The sequence below is a fragment of the Populus alba genome, chromosome 15, assembly GCF_005239225.2.
Source record: "Populus alba chromosome 15, ASM523922v2, whole genome shotgun sequence".
Classification (NCBI taxonomy): Eukaryota; Viridiplantae; Streptophyta; class Magnoliopsida; order Malpighiales; family Salicaceae; genus Populus; species Populus alba.
The window spans coordinates 12032225-12044956 of NC_133298.1; the positions used below are offsets into that span (position 1 = coordinate 12032225).

Consider the following 12732-nt stretch of genomic DNA (forward strand, 5'->3'; position numbering starts at 1 on the left):
ACATTAACTATGCTTATGGAATTAAGATTATGTTTTTCATCAGGTCGAAATGACTGGAGATTATACTCCCGATTTGATGGCTCTCTTGTCAGCTGATATCATTATATCCACTCCTGAGAAGTGGGATGGCATCAGCCGTAATTGGCATAGTAGAAGCTATGTGACAAAGGTGCATTTCTGTTATATTTGGCTGCTACTTTTGAATGAAATTGTTGTTTCTCATTCAATTATTATTTACCTCATTAGACATTTGCTTCAATTTCATTTATAGGTTGGACTTGTGATCTTAGATGAGATTCATTTACTGGGAGCTGATCGTGGACCTATCCTTGAGGTATTAATGGCAAATTTCTGTTTCTTGTTCCTGAGCATTTATTGTAATAGAACCTCATAATTTTTCTTCTCATTTATTATTTCAGGGTTATCTATTGATGAACGAGATTATTATTTTTTTTTTTTTGGATTTTATTCATATGTTTTGTGTAGCATTTTATTTTATTTTTGCACTTGTCCCTGTTTTCTGTCAAGTTACTACTTTTTCAAAAAATTGTTCTAATTCTTCTTTTACTTGGGATTAATTCATATATTAAGCGGTGGCTCAAACTGATTGCACATAGTTTGTGTTTGAGTTCCAACAGAATTTTATAGGGGATGGTAGATTAGGCAACTTCTTTTTCTTGTGATTGTACTTTAATCTTATCATGGGCTTGGCATTCTAATCAGAAGGCCATTGATGATCAACTGAGTTGTTTTGACAATTCCTTGGTTTGACAGCTTTCGAAGTGGTTTCAAAGTGAAGTTTTTTTGCCAAAATTTGTTAATTTATTCGGTTAGTTGAGGGGAGTATTGAAAAAAGAGGTCTAGGCAATTAATTGTTTAAATGCTTAGAGCCAACTCAATATTACATTTTATTTCATTGGTCTATAAATTGCTTGCTGTTCCTTTGACAACATTGAACTTTTTGCTTCCAGGTTATTGTTTCTAGGATGAGATACATATCATCACAAACGGAGCGTGCGGTGCGTTTTGTAGGTCTTTCAACTGCTTTGGCAAATGCAAGGTGTGTGGTCTGATTCAATCTCAAGCACCTAATTCTTACATTATTGGTTCATGATAACTTGCTTTCTGTTTAACATCTAAGAAACTGAATTTGGTCTCTTTTTTTTTGGCCTGTCTACACCTTTTTAACATTAACATAAATCCCTTTATTGGGTTAAATAAAAAAATTTCAATTAACCACAAAAAGGAGTATCAACAACTACTAAGAGAGAGAAAAATGTTTCAACCAAAAAATGAGGAAATAAAATCCAAGATGATCTCAACTAGCCTGTATACCATTGTTGCACAAGATTCTTTCAAGATATTAGTACAAAATCAAAGTGACAATAAATAAAAAAAATATGAATCTCATGTATTGATGGGCGCAAAAAACTCCCAAAACATAACAACAACAACAACAACAACAATAAATAAATCATGTACCTTGAGAACTAAACTAAGAGTGGAGCCCAAAACTCTGATAAATGTTCTTCCCTTTGCGGCTGATAAAAGCTCAATTGTTCCCATATAAAATTTTCTGTATGTATTATTGAGAATTGTTGCCAATGATTTATTCTTTGATAGATGCATTAGGTCTTATAATAAAGACAACTATTTTTGCTTGCTGTTAATGGTCCAAAATGTTGGGTTGATGCTTAAGTATCTTACTTTCCCACTAATATCTTGTCTTTTTTCGTCAATTCATTAAACCTCAACAGTGATACCCTTTCATAATCCTTTACCTCCTTTTTCTCAAAATCATCAAAGAATTTGTTAATATGTTTATTAGAATTGATATTGAAATGTGATGAAATTCACCAGTTATGCCATTGGATATTACTATTGCCAAATATTATTCATGCAGTACCAAATTAAAATGAATACTCTTTCTCCACTCTTCAGGCGTCTGCGTGGTTATTCCTTCATCTTACATGGTTTCTAATATCTCAAGTTTTTTTAAGTTTTTCTTCTAATTATTTTCTGCATCAAATGTTGTCAATTCTGAAATTTTCTTAAGGTTTTTATTCTTTTTAATATCTTTTAATCTTGTACTTATTATTTATTTTTTTTTTTTATCATCTTTACTTCTGCCAATGTCCTTTCATCTGTAATTGCTTTTACTCTTTTATTTGTAATCTACCTTTTAAATTTAATTCTTCAAGAACATTAAAAAAAATTAGCCAAACAGCATGAGAAATTGACCATTTGACATCAAGAGGTGTGTAGTCCTGCTTATACAATTTATAGAATAGTTTAGTGTTGAGGCTTAACTGATTTGAGTTCCATGCTATTAACATCGTCTCTTTTAAGAAGTACAAGCCATCTTATATGTAATTTGATCAAAAGTCCATTCTATTGTTTCCTAATTTAATATGAAATTTCATTTCTTTTGGACTAAAGATGAAATAAATTTAAACTAACTTTAGCATAATATTTTATGTAATATAATTTCAAAAAACATTTCTCATGTGTATTGCTCATGGATAGACAATTTCTTTTTTCCTTTTTGACAGAAAAATAGACTAAACTCACCATGCAAACATGTCTTCCATGATACAATTGCAATTGAAGTTAACTGAGAATAAGAAAAAAAGTAAGATTTACAGTGCCATATAAAGGAGGAAAGGGGATAAGAGGAGTTTTACATAATCTTATATTATTGTTTTGAAAGTGAATTGAGGATGGTTATGAAAACATTATGCTAGTCAAATCAATCTACTTTCAGAATAGGAAGGAACTAGTTTGAGAAGTTCCTTAAAGTTTTGCTATTGTTTTTTTGCTACTAAAATTTCTGATACTTGTGTACTCAGCTGTATCACATTGATTATGTCATTAGTTGAGTTTTCCAAAGGAAAAAAGACCACATAGCTGTATTGCTCTATTGCTACTATGATGTCTATTCCACAAATGCTAATCGTTAGTGCTTTAGTAGCCTTTTCTTCATTGGTTTTGGTGCATTTAAGATGCTAATGATAAATTTTTTTATTGTAATTCTTGTCTTATGATCTTTATTTATTTAGTGATTTGGCTGATTGGTTGGGTGTTGGTGAAATCGGGCTCTTCAATTTCAAGCCAAGTGTGAGGCCTGTGCCTCTTGAAGTGCATATCCAGGCAAGTAGATGCTATTTTTTTTATGGAAATTTATCTTGCCACTGAAATAATGTCCTTTTCTTTTCTCTTTTGTTTAAAGAAGAGTGTTTCATTAGAAAGAGAAGATTATGCAAGAAATGGGCCTTTTCAATCTTCAGTCATCTTTTGATTGTATGGTAGCTAAAAATATTTTGTCGTCAAAGCTTTTGATTATCATAGTCAGTTTTGTAATGAATTGGTTGTGATGATTGAGATAGGAACTGTAGCCCTAATTTTTGTCCGTAAACTGTAGTGTTGCTTTAATAGGAAATCATAAAATCCTATATTGATCTCCAACCCCAAGTGCCTCTAGAGTACATCTTAGCCAACAATCTAAACTATACAGCATATCAGGTGGTGTGCTTCTCCGCATACCAAGATTGTTGCCTCTTCCTCGACTTTTCACACATTGTTTTAGGCACATCCTATTGGAAGCAAAACCACACTTTACAGACAAAATGCTGTGTTAAAAGTTGGAAGGGGTGTCAGGAAGAGGCAACAATCTTGTTATGTGGACAAGCAAACAACCTGGTATGCTGTAAAGTTTAGATTGTTGGCTGAGATGTATTGTAGCCACTCGGTGTTGGAGATCAATATAAGGTTTAATAATCTTCTATGCCAGAGTTTTTTTTTCTGGTAGATGCATTAGGTTTAGGTATTGGACCTTTGCCTGCTTATTTATTTTTCTTTTTGTTGCTGCCCACTTTGTTCACTGTGTTTTAGAGTTGGTCTTTGTGTATATATTACATATGTGAAAAATTGGTATTGCTTTCGTTGCACTTCTTAGTTCAGGATGTTATTGCTGAGATTACCTAAAATTTACGTAATAACCTTTGGTCCATAAGACTTGTAATTGTAGAAATTATTGTTCAACCTTATGTAGATCTTTTTGTTGATATGGAAGCGATTTTGCATTTGACAAGTAGTTGCTTTTTATGGACAGGGATATCCTGGAAAGTATTACTGCCCAAGGATGAATAGCATGAATAAACCTGCCTATGCTGCAATATGCACCCATTCACCGACAAAACCAGTTATCATATTTGTTTCATCTCGTCGCCAGACAAGGCTCACCGCTCTTGACCTTATTCAGGTGAAGTGCATCATCACATCATGGCATGTTGAATAGTCCTATTACAATACATTTTAAACATTGTGTTTTTATGTTATGTAGTTTGCAGCTTCAGATGAACATCCTAGGCAGTTCCTCACTATGACAGAAGAAGTGCTGCAGATGGTTCTCTCTCAGGTCACTGATCAGAACCTCAGGCACACCTTACAGTTTGGGATTGGGTTGCACCATGCAGGTCTGAATGAAAGAGATAGATCTCTGGTTGAGGAACTTTTTGCAAATAACAAGATCCAGGTTTCTATCACCTGAATGATCTATTTTTTTTTTTTCCATACCCAGTAAGCACATACTCCAAACAGAAAATGAGAGTATTGATTCGCAGGTATTGGTATGTACTAGTACACTGGCATGGGGTGTAAATCTTCCAGCCCATCTAGTTATTATCAAGGTGAGACATAAATATGCATATATACTCTTATGTTATATTATTACAGATTTCATTGGAACTTCACCACTAGTTTGTGAATTTTTTTTTACCATTTTCGTGCTCTGCACCATTACTGTACTTGGATTGCACATGCTGGCACTAATGTAAATTTGGCAAGATTTTATCTGGCCTTTGATTTATCTGTCATAATATTTCTTATGCTTTGGGGTCATTAACATTTTAAGCTCGTTTTGCTCTTCACCAGACACCACAACTCTACCAGTAGTTGTTAAGTGGCTTGAAATTAATACTTCCATACATGTCTCATTCATTATGTAAACCTGAAATAATACTTGTGGAGTTTGTTGTTCTGTTTGGTTTCTGAATCGATCATGTGATGGTGTAGAAATCTTTATAAGCTTGATTGTTAATGGTGTGCCATGTTCAAAAGCAAAGTTGAGGCATTCTGCCCTCTGTAGTGTATTATGTAAACTTCAAAAAGATGCTGGCATCCAACATCCAAACTCGAACTGTAAAAAGTAGTTTTATGGAAAGTCATAGGAAAAGAAAAAGAAAATGATGAGAAGAAATATGACAAAGTAATAAACCTCTGACTGCTAATCAGTTTATTGTGATTCCCTGAATGCCTTTTAAATTACCAAATTCAGATATCTATATCTATATAGTCTCCAGGGAAAGTTCCTTCTTTGCAAACTATGGATGTTTATTTCAAAAAAATGTGCATCTCTTTTCCAGGGAACAGAATATTATGATGGAAAAGCAAAGAGATATGCAGATTTTCCAATCACAGATATCTTACAAATGATGGGTCGTGCTGGCCGTCCACAGTATGATCAACATGGCAAAGCTGTTATTCTTGTTCATGAACCCAAAAAGAGCTTCTATAAAAAGGTTAAGAGTACCATTAGTAATTTGTATGTGTTTTATGGTAATTTTAATTGTACTCTTTTTGGAAGCTGGGCTTAACTCTGATGTTCTTTAATTTCAGTTTTTGTACGAACCGTTTCCAGTTGAGAGTAGTCTGAGGGAGCAATTGCACGAACACATCAATGCAGAGATAGTGACTGGCACAATTTGCCACAAAGAGGATGCAATGCATTATCTTACATGGACTTACTTGTTCCGTAGATTGGTATGATTTTGATGATTCTCACTATGAGGAAGAAATATTTACTCCGATAAGAGTTTGCCTTCCTATATTATGATCTTTCAGCTCCAGCTCTTCATTTACAAGTCAGGTTATTAATAGTCCAAAAAGTATATATATAAAAAATACTTGAACTCAGTGGTCTTTCCTACCTGCAAAATTTCTGTGGAAGTCTCTCATCATGTAGAAATCTTATTATTAGCTTTTGGAAGTTAAATTTTACCAGTTTCTGTTATCTAGATTGCTATTAAGTGTTAAAATTTTTCAATATCTTGTTTTGTACTGTTTCTTGGAAAAGATTATTATTATTATTAGATAGATGGAATATTGATATTACACGACTAATGGTTGACTTATTTAACAAGTTACGTGGTCAATAGTCATTAAAATGAGTTTGAATTAAGTCTATTGTTCACTTGTGCTGTGAAAATTGGGTAAAATTATTTGAAGTCCGTGAGGTTTTAGTGAGATTCAGCTTTAGTCTCTTAGCTTCTAAAACCTTGTTCTTGAGATTTTGTTCTGTGCTAGAATATAACTTTTTTTTTACTCTAATTTTTCAAGTAAAAGCATACACCGCTTGAAATATAGTGTTGGTTTTAAAAATTACCCTGTTTTCACTAAAACTGTAAGACTTGAAAGTAATTTGCCCTATAAAAAATTTGAGCCTTTTTTCATGTTGTCTTGGTCATTTCAGTAGTCCTGGCATTGCTAGCATTGGCAGATTTGCCTGAGACTCAAATAGCAACATGGAAAATGTTGGAAATATATATAATAAATTTAGGAGTTAATAGAGACCACAAGGTTTGTGGTCAATCAAACTTCTAGGAATTAAATAGCGTTCATCAGGTGTTTAGTCACCACATAGGCTTGCCTGCACTGTCTCTATAACGTCATGAATCAAAGTTTTTTTTTTTTTTTTTTTTTTCCCACATAAAACACCACTATTAATGTATAATGTGACATTATAAAACATGTAATGCATTAGTAGCACTATTAATATTGAGATGTCCACAACTCCATTTCAAGTTATAGTCAACTTATTAATATTAGTACCATGTTTAACTTTCAACCCGTTGCCTTGGAGAGTTTTATCCTCTGCAGTGAGCATAAAGGAGAGGATAGTGAATCAAATAGTGATGAAATCACACAAAATACATCATAAATATAAGTAAAACAGAAGGTAAACTATGATTGATTTTCTTTTAATGTCATAAAATAAAAGTATGTAAATAAGAATCTTCTTGTTTGTGCGTTTTGGGTATTTTATCTGTGCTATGGCAAATATCCAGGGCACATAAATTGCCAGCTTTTGTTGGTGGCCATAATTAAAACAAGACCTGTTGCATTAATATGTGTACCTGATAAAAATGTGCTAAGCTTGTAAAGAAATGAAAGGCTTTGGGTTTCTCTATTTTTCTTTTCCATTGCTGAATGACGATGAATAAAATATTCTTTTACGTGACACTCTGGAATGATTAACTCTGTAGCATGACGGTATTCCCTATGTAGAAGCCACAATATCAATTATATATTATATTTTGTTTTTAGCAGCCATGTATTATACTTTGAGCATTATTTTTGTTGTTGTTGTTGTTGTTGTTCACCTGCAAAAGATAAGTCATAAATCTCTCTTGCAGATGGTTAATCCTGCCTACTATGGGTTAGAGAATGCGGAGGCTGAAACTCTGAATTCTTATTTGTCTAGGTAATAAGGACCTAGTTATTTCTTTTAAGAGTATTTCAGCTGATTAAATCACCAAATTGATTCTAGTTTTACTTTAAAATTCATGATCGGTTACACAATTCCTATAATTCAAAAGATGTTCTACTCGAAAAGTATTTTTATTAATGACTTGTGCGTTTCGAACAATAGCATATGCATTGCAAACATTAGCATATTTTAGAAGTCAATGCTAAACGATAAAGAATTGGTGTTTCTATGATAAGAATTATAAATGTGAATAATAGTTAGTTTATTTATTTTGTGCTTACTTTCTTCTCATTAATTTTTTTTATAAAAGAGCTTATAATGTTGATTATAATAACATCAGCAGGCCTTTAAATGGACCGCATCATTTCATGGGATCTGTTCTGTTACAATTTGTGATTTTCTTTCGGTGACATCAATAGGAATTTTTGGCAGATTAGTGCAAACCACATTTGAAGACCTGGAAGACAGTGGGTGTATAAAGATGGATGGGGAAAATGTTGAGTCCATGGTGTTGGGTACGATAGCATCACAATATTACCTTAGCTACATGACTGTATCAATGTTTGGGTCAAACATAGGGCCAGATACATCTCTTGAAGTAAGCACTTTACTAAACTGTTGATGTGATGTTCCTTTAATTTGGGTCCTTAATCTTAGAATTTTTCCTTTGTCATAGATGTTTTTGCATATCCTATCCGGTGCTTCAGAATATGATGAACTTCCTGTGCGGCATAACGAGGTACATGGCCCTTTAGAGATTGAAGCAGGATAATATTGTTATAATGACAACCATCTCTTCATTGATGTCCCATGATTTGTCATTTCCAGTTATCATTTGATAGTTAATGTTGTGCAACAACCTATTCATAGGAAATGTATCTGTTATGATTGTATATATGATACTTGCTATTGTTTGGTGAGAAATAATTTTTTGTGGTAAACCGTAAATTATTCCTTTGTTACAGGAAAATTACAATGAAGCATTGTCTGGAAGAGTTCGATATATGGTGGATAAGAATGGCTTGGATGATCCACATGTGAAAGCAAATCTATTATTTCAGGTAAGACTTCCCATTGCATACTACCTCTGTTTTTGTAATGATTGTTTCTTTCTTAATAATCCACTTTCCCATTAAAATAACACCTTGTTTCTGGCTTCCAGGCGCACTTTTCCCAGTTAGAGTTCCCAATCAGTGACTATGTAACTGATTTAAAATCAGTGTTGGACCAAAGTATTCGCATCATCCAGGCCATGATAGATATTTGTGCTAACAGTGGATGGCTTTCAGCCTCAGTTAATTGCATGCATCTTATGCAAATGGTCATGCAGGTATTTCTCTTCTTTTTACCCAGATCTTTACTAGAAATGAAGGATTTAACAAGCCAATGGAGAAGCTAAATCAATGGTTTCAAGATGTGCCATGCACATCTGACATACGATCCTAAATTTTTGAAATCTAGCAAGTTTCAAGTATAAAAATAAAATTTATTTTATTTAAGCTTATCAACTAAAAATTTATAGTATTTTGCATTTATGTAAAATTATTAAAGCTATGCTAGAATAAAAAGGATTAGCAAAGATTGTACAAGTGAAAAAAAATAGCTGAAGAATGAATATAAGAACAAGTAAAAAGAGTGTTTCCTCTGTTGCTCTTTGGCGGAAGGGAAGATATGTTTTATTTTGTGAGACAACATGCACACAGAGAGAGCTAACCTAGAAAGCAACAGACATGGCTTGCATAAGGTCCTGCACATGGCAATTAGAGAGCAGAAAAAGTGTGAAGATGGATGGAAAGCAAAAATCACGGTTTCTGGAGATTCTCAGCGGCATTATTCTGCCAACAATTGTAGGAACAGATGTGCCATGTGGTAGATATAAAGCAAAAATCACTTGTTTTCTTCATCCATGCTGTTGCTATTTATGATTCTTCTTAACACAATTGATGTGATGAATTGAAAACATTGCTTTCCTCATCCCCCTTTTGACACACTTGTGTTTTTCCCAGGGCTTATGGTTCGATAAGGATTCTTCATTGTGGATGTTGCCATGCATGAATGAAGATCTTCTGCAGTCACTAAGAAAAGGAGGAATATCTACAGTGCAACAACTATTGGATCTTCCCGGGGCACCTTTGCAGGCCATGATTGGAAATTTTCCTGCTTCAAGATTTTATCAGGTTAGCAACCATTTAGATATTTGTGTAACCTTTTTATGCATGGAAAATACAACTCGTACACAGGCCCTTTTGGGGATGGGGTCCATTGCCAATCACATTTCTCTAAATGCCCTACTATTGGCAAACTCTACAAGGGGCTGTTTGTGCATGGAGCCATGGAGGGCTTAGGGATACCAGGTTTGCTCTTCTTGACTATAGATTTATCAGTATGGCTGTACAGAAACCATCCAATCCACTCTGATTGCATCTCTGAGGATGTGACTGATCTCATCTAAGCAGAGGTTAAGTGGCTAACTTGGATGTCCACCAATCCACTACAAAGTTTTTTACATGAGGATGATTTCTAGGGCTATTTTTGTGTGTTCATGATGACAAATGGGAAGATTACAGTTGCAGAGTCCGCTCATCTAAATTCTCTTCCCCTGCAACCATCACTGGCTCTCTTAAAGGGTTAAAATTGGTTTTGATTGATACGGTTTTTCATGCATGATGAGAAGTTCATATGCCTATTAATTTTTTTCTTCACCAGTAAAAAAAAAACAGAGAGAGACATCCATACATGGGCAGCATAAATTTGTTGCTGCTTATTTATCATAGACAATTAGGAACGGGCACATTGAGGTCAGAGATGAAGTTATTGAGCCGGTAACTTGTTAGACATTCCTTACAAGTGTCACCTGTTTTAGAAAGTTGTCCACGTGAGGAGTGCCATGTTGCAGATAGGAAGGCAGCCATTTACCTTTAGTAATGGATATTGGAGGGACATGGCATAATGTTAGCAAATTAATGTTAAAAGTTACTTGGAGAAGTTAGACCTTAAATAAATACACATTCATATGTCTTGAATTTCTTAATTATATACATCAGTCACACTTTTGTCTGACTGTAAACATTATGCATGCAACCAACCATTTTATTCAACCTTTATTTTCTTTTTTTTTAGGATCTGCAGAACTTCCCCTGCATTCGATTGAAGTTACGAGTTGAGAAAAAGGACATTGATGGCAGAAAATCTCTCTCTCTGAAAATAAAATTGGAGAAGACCAATCGCAAGCAAAATAGATCAAGGGCTTTCACTCCCCGATTCCCTAAGGTACATGGTTTGCCTCTTTTCTGTTCATTAGTTGGTAGAACAGACTAAGCTTGTTTTTATTTTTACAGCTGAAAGATGAAGCATGGTGGCTAGTTCTTGGTAACACATCCACTTCTGAACTATATGCTTTGAAGAGAGTTTCTTTCACAGATCACCTGGTGACCCATATGGAGTTACCATCAACGTTAACTTCTGTCCAGGTTAATTTTTCTTCCTTTAAAGTCAAATTAATTGGCATTCTTTTTGTATGTCGGGAGCCTTCCTTTAAAGTCATGGCTTTTTACTCAATCGTGTATGTAATTGGCATTTTTTTTATTGTTGGGATCTGTTTTTGTTTCCCTCTCAGGATCTTGTTTTTCAAAAAAAAAAAAAAAAAAAAAGTTGGGTTTATACTGTTGAAAAAAAAAACTCAATGCTTAATCCACGCCCTTTCTCTGCAAATAAAAAGAACTACGAGGAGATCATGAAATATTCGGTGATTTGCACCATTCCTAGACCCTGATTGGCCAAGACCGGTTCTAAGTATCATTCTTTACGATATAGCTCAATGATTATGCTGAAAATATTTCCGTAGTGAGTTTGTGTGGAGGTAGTTCCATGCTATGTTAGTGTGTTGTTTGAAACACCCCCATGTGAGCATCTTGAAAGACTATTGCACTCTTCTGACTTCTGCCGCATATTCTTATATTTTTGTTTGTGAATTCACTGGATATGTTGGCTTTCTCAGGGGATGAAATTGATGCTGGTTTCAGATTGTTACATTGGTTTTGAGCAAGAACATTCAGTTGAAGAACTTATCAAATCTCAACAAACAGAAGCAGGTGATTGAATAAGAATTTTCTCAATCCAACACATTCGTGAATTTCCTACCAATATTTGTGGGAGTGCGTTATATAAACTGCATCCCTTCAAAGGCGGATACCATGGAGTTTTTCACAACTCGAGGATTTTTTTTTAATAAAAGAGTGCTTTATTTTAGTTTTTATTTGATTTTCAAATCAATTTTCATTTTATTTTTGGTATAATAAGGAAGGTGGATATAAAAAAAAGGAGAAAAGAAAAGAAAATGAAGAGAACAATTAAAAAGTAGGGAGAAAATCAGAGTTCAAGGAAAAAAAATTGAGAGATGAACAAATAAAATAAAAAGTAAACGTAATCATGATAATCTCTACGTACGGATAAACATATTAGCATGTAATGAAGGCCAAAGCCAAAGAAGTTCAAAAAGCTTGAATGACATAAATCAATATACATAACAAAAGTTAACCAAATTTCAATCATAAAAATTAGTGAATTCATGATCGGTTAGGTTTAAACTAAAATAACTAACCGATTGAATTAGATTAATTAATTATGAAAAATATAGGTTGGACTTTACCAAAATCCGGTTCATACCAAACTAGATCGGTTTGGTTCATGTTTTCTTAAATAAAATTGGTGAACCTAATTCATTGAAACCTAATAATATGCTAAAATTAAAATTTTCTCTTCAAAATTTTCATAATGTAATTGATAAGATTTAGTAGTATAGGATTCCTTTTAGTACAGTATATTTGTTCAAATATTTTATGCCAGTCAATTTTTCCATCTTTTCATTAAAAAGACTTCATTAAGAAATATTTATTGGAGGAGACCATTAACATATTCCTTTTGTTTTCGTTTTCATGCCTAGTTAGGTGGCAAAAACATGAGGTTACAAATGTTTGTGATGGACAAATAGTGTTAAAATTACATTTAAAGTTCAAACAAGAGGAGAGAAATGAAGAGTGAAGCCAGGGAGATGGAAAGGTCGGTTTGTGTTCAGCTAGGTAACATGGGAAAGGAAGAATGAGATGGAGGTGACATGCAGAGCAAATGAAAAGGAAAGGCCAGTAAAAAAAGAGATGGGAATTTCCCATAAGTAATTTAATTAATTG

At 33.7% G+C, this 12732-nt stretch overlaps 1 protein-coding gene across 3 annotated transcripts in view; it reads left to right on the plus strand.

Moving 5' to 3' along the window:
* LOC118033389 (DExH-box ATP-dependent RNA helicase DExH14) overlaps positions 1 to 11799 on the plus strand; it is a 35996-nt gene extending 24197 nt beyond the window's left edge. For 2 of the 3 annotated variants that reach the window (XM_035038348.2, XM_035038349.2), the window contains 18 exons: positions 44 to 169; positions 272 to 334; positions 972 to 1060; positions 3060 to 3150; positions 4112 to 4261; positions 4343 to 4534; positions 4623 to 4688; positions 5424 to 5579; positions 5677 to 5820; positions 7473 to 7540; positions 7979 to 8144; positions 8223 to 8285; positions 8512 to 8607; positions 8709 to 8876; positions 9553 to 9723; positions 10667 to 10816; positions 10885 to 11016; positions 11544 to 11799. In XM_035038348.2, coding sequence (XP_034894239.1) covers positions 44 to 169; positions 272 to 334; positions 972 to 1060; positions 3060 to 3150; positions 4112 to 4261; positions 4343 to 4534; positions 4623 to 4688; positions 5424 to 5579; positions 5677 to 5820; positions 7473 to 7540; positions 7979 to 8144; positions 8223 to 8285; positions 8512 to 8607; positions 8709 to 8876; positions 9553 to 9723; positions 10667 to 10816; positions 10885 to 11016; positions 11544 to 11645 — 2193 coding nt within the window. In that variant the 3' untranslated portion in view covers positions 11646 to 11799. Of the gene's footprint in view, positions 1 to 43; positions 170 to 271; positions 335 to 971; positions 1061 to 3059; positions 3151 to 4111; positions 4262 to 4342; positions 4535 to 4622; positions 4689 to 5423; positions 5580 to 5676; positions 5821 to 7472; positions 7541 to 7965; positions 8145 to 8222; positions 8286 to 8511; positions 8608 to 8708; positions 8877 to 9552; positions 9724 to 10666; positions 10817 to 10884; positions 11017 to 11543 lie in introns of those variants that run through there. The other variant, XM_073404853.1, reaches the window with a different exon arrangement.
* The last annotated feature ends 933 nt before the right edge of the window (positions 11800 to 12732 follow it).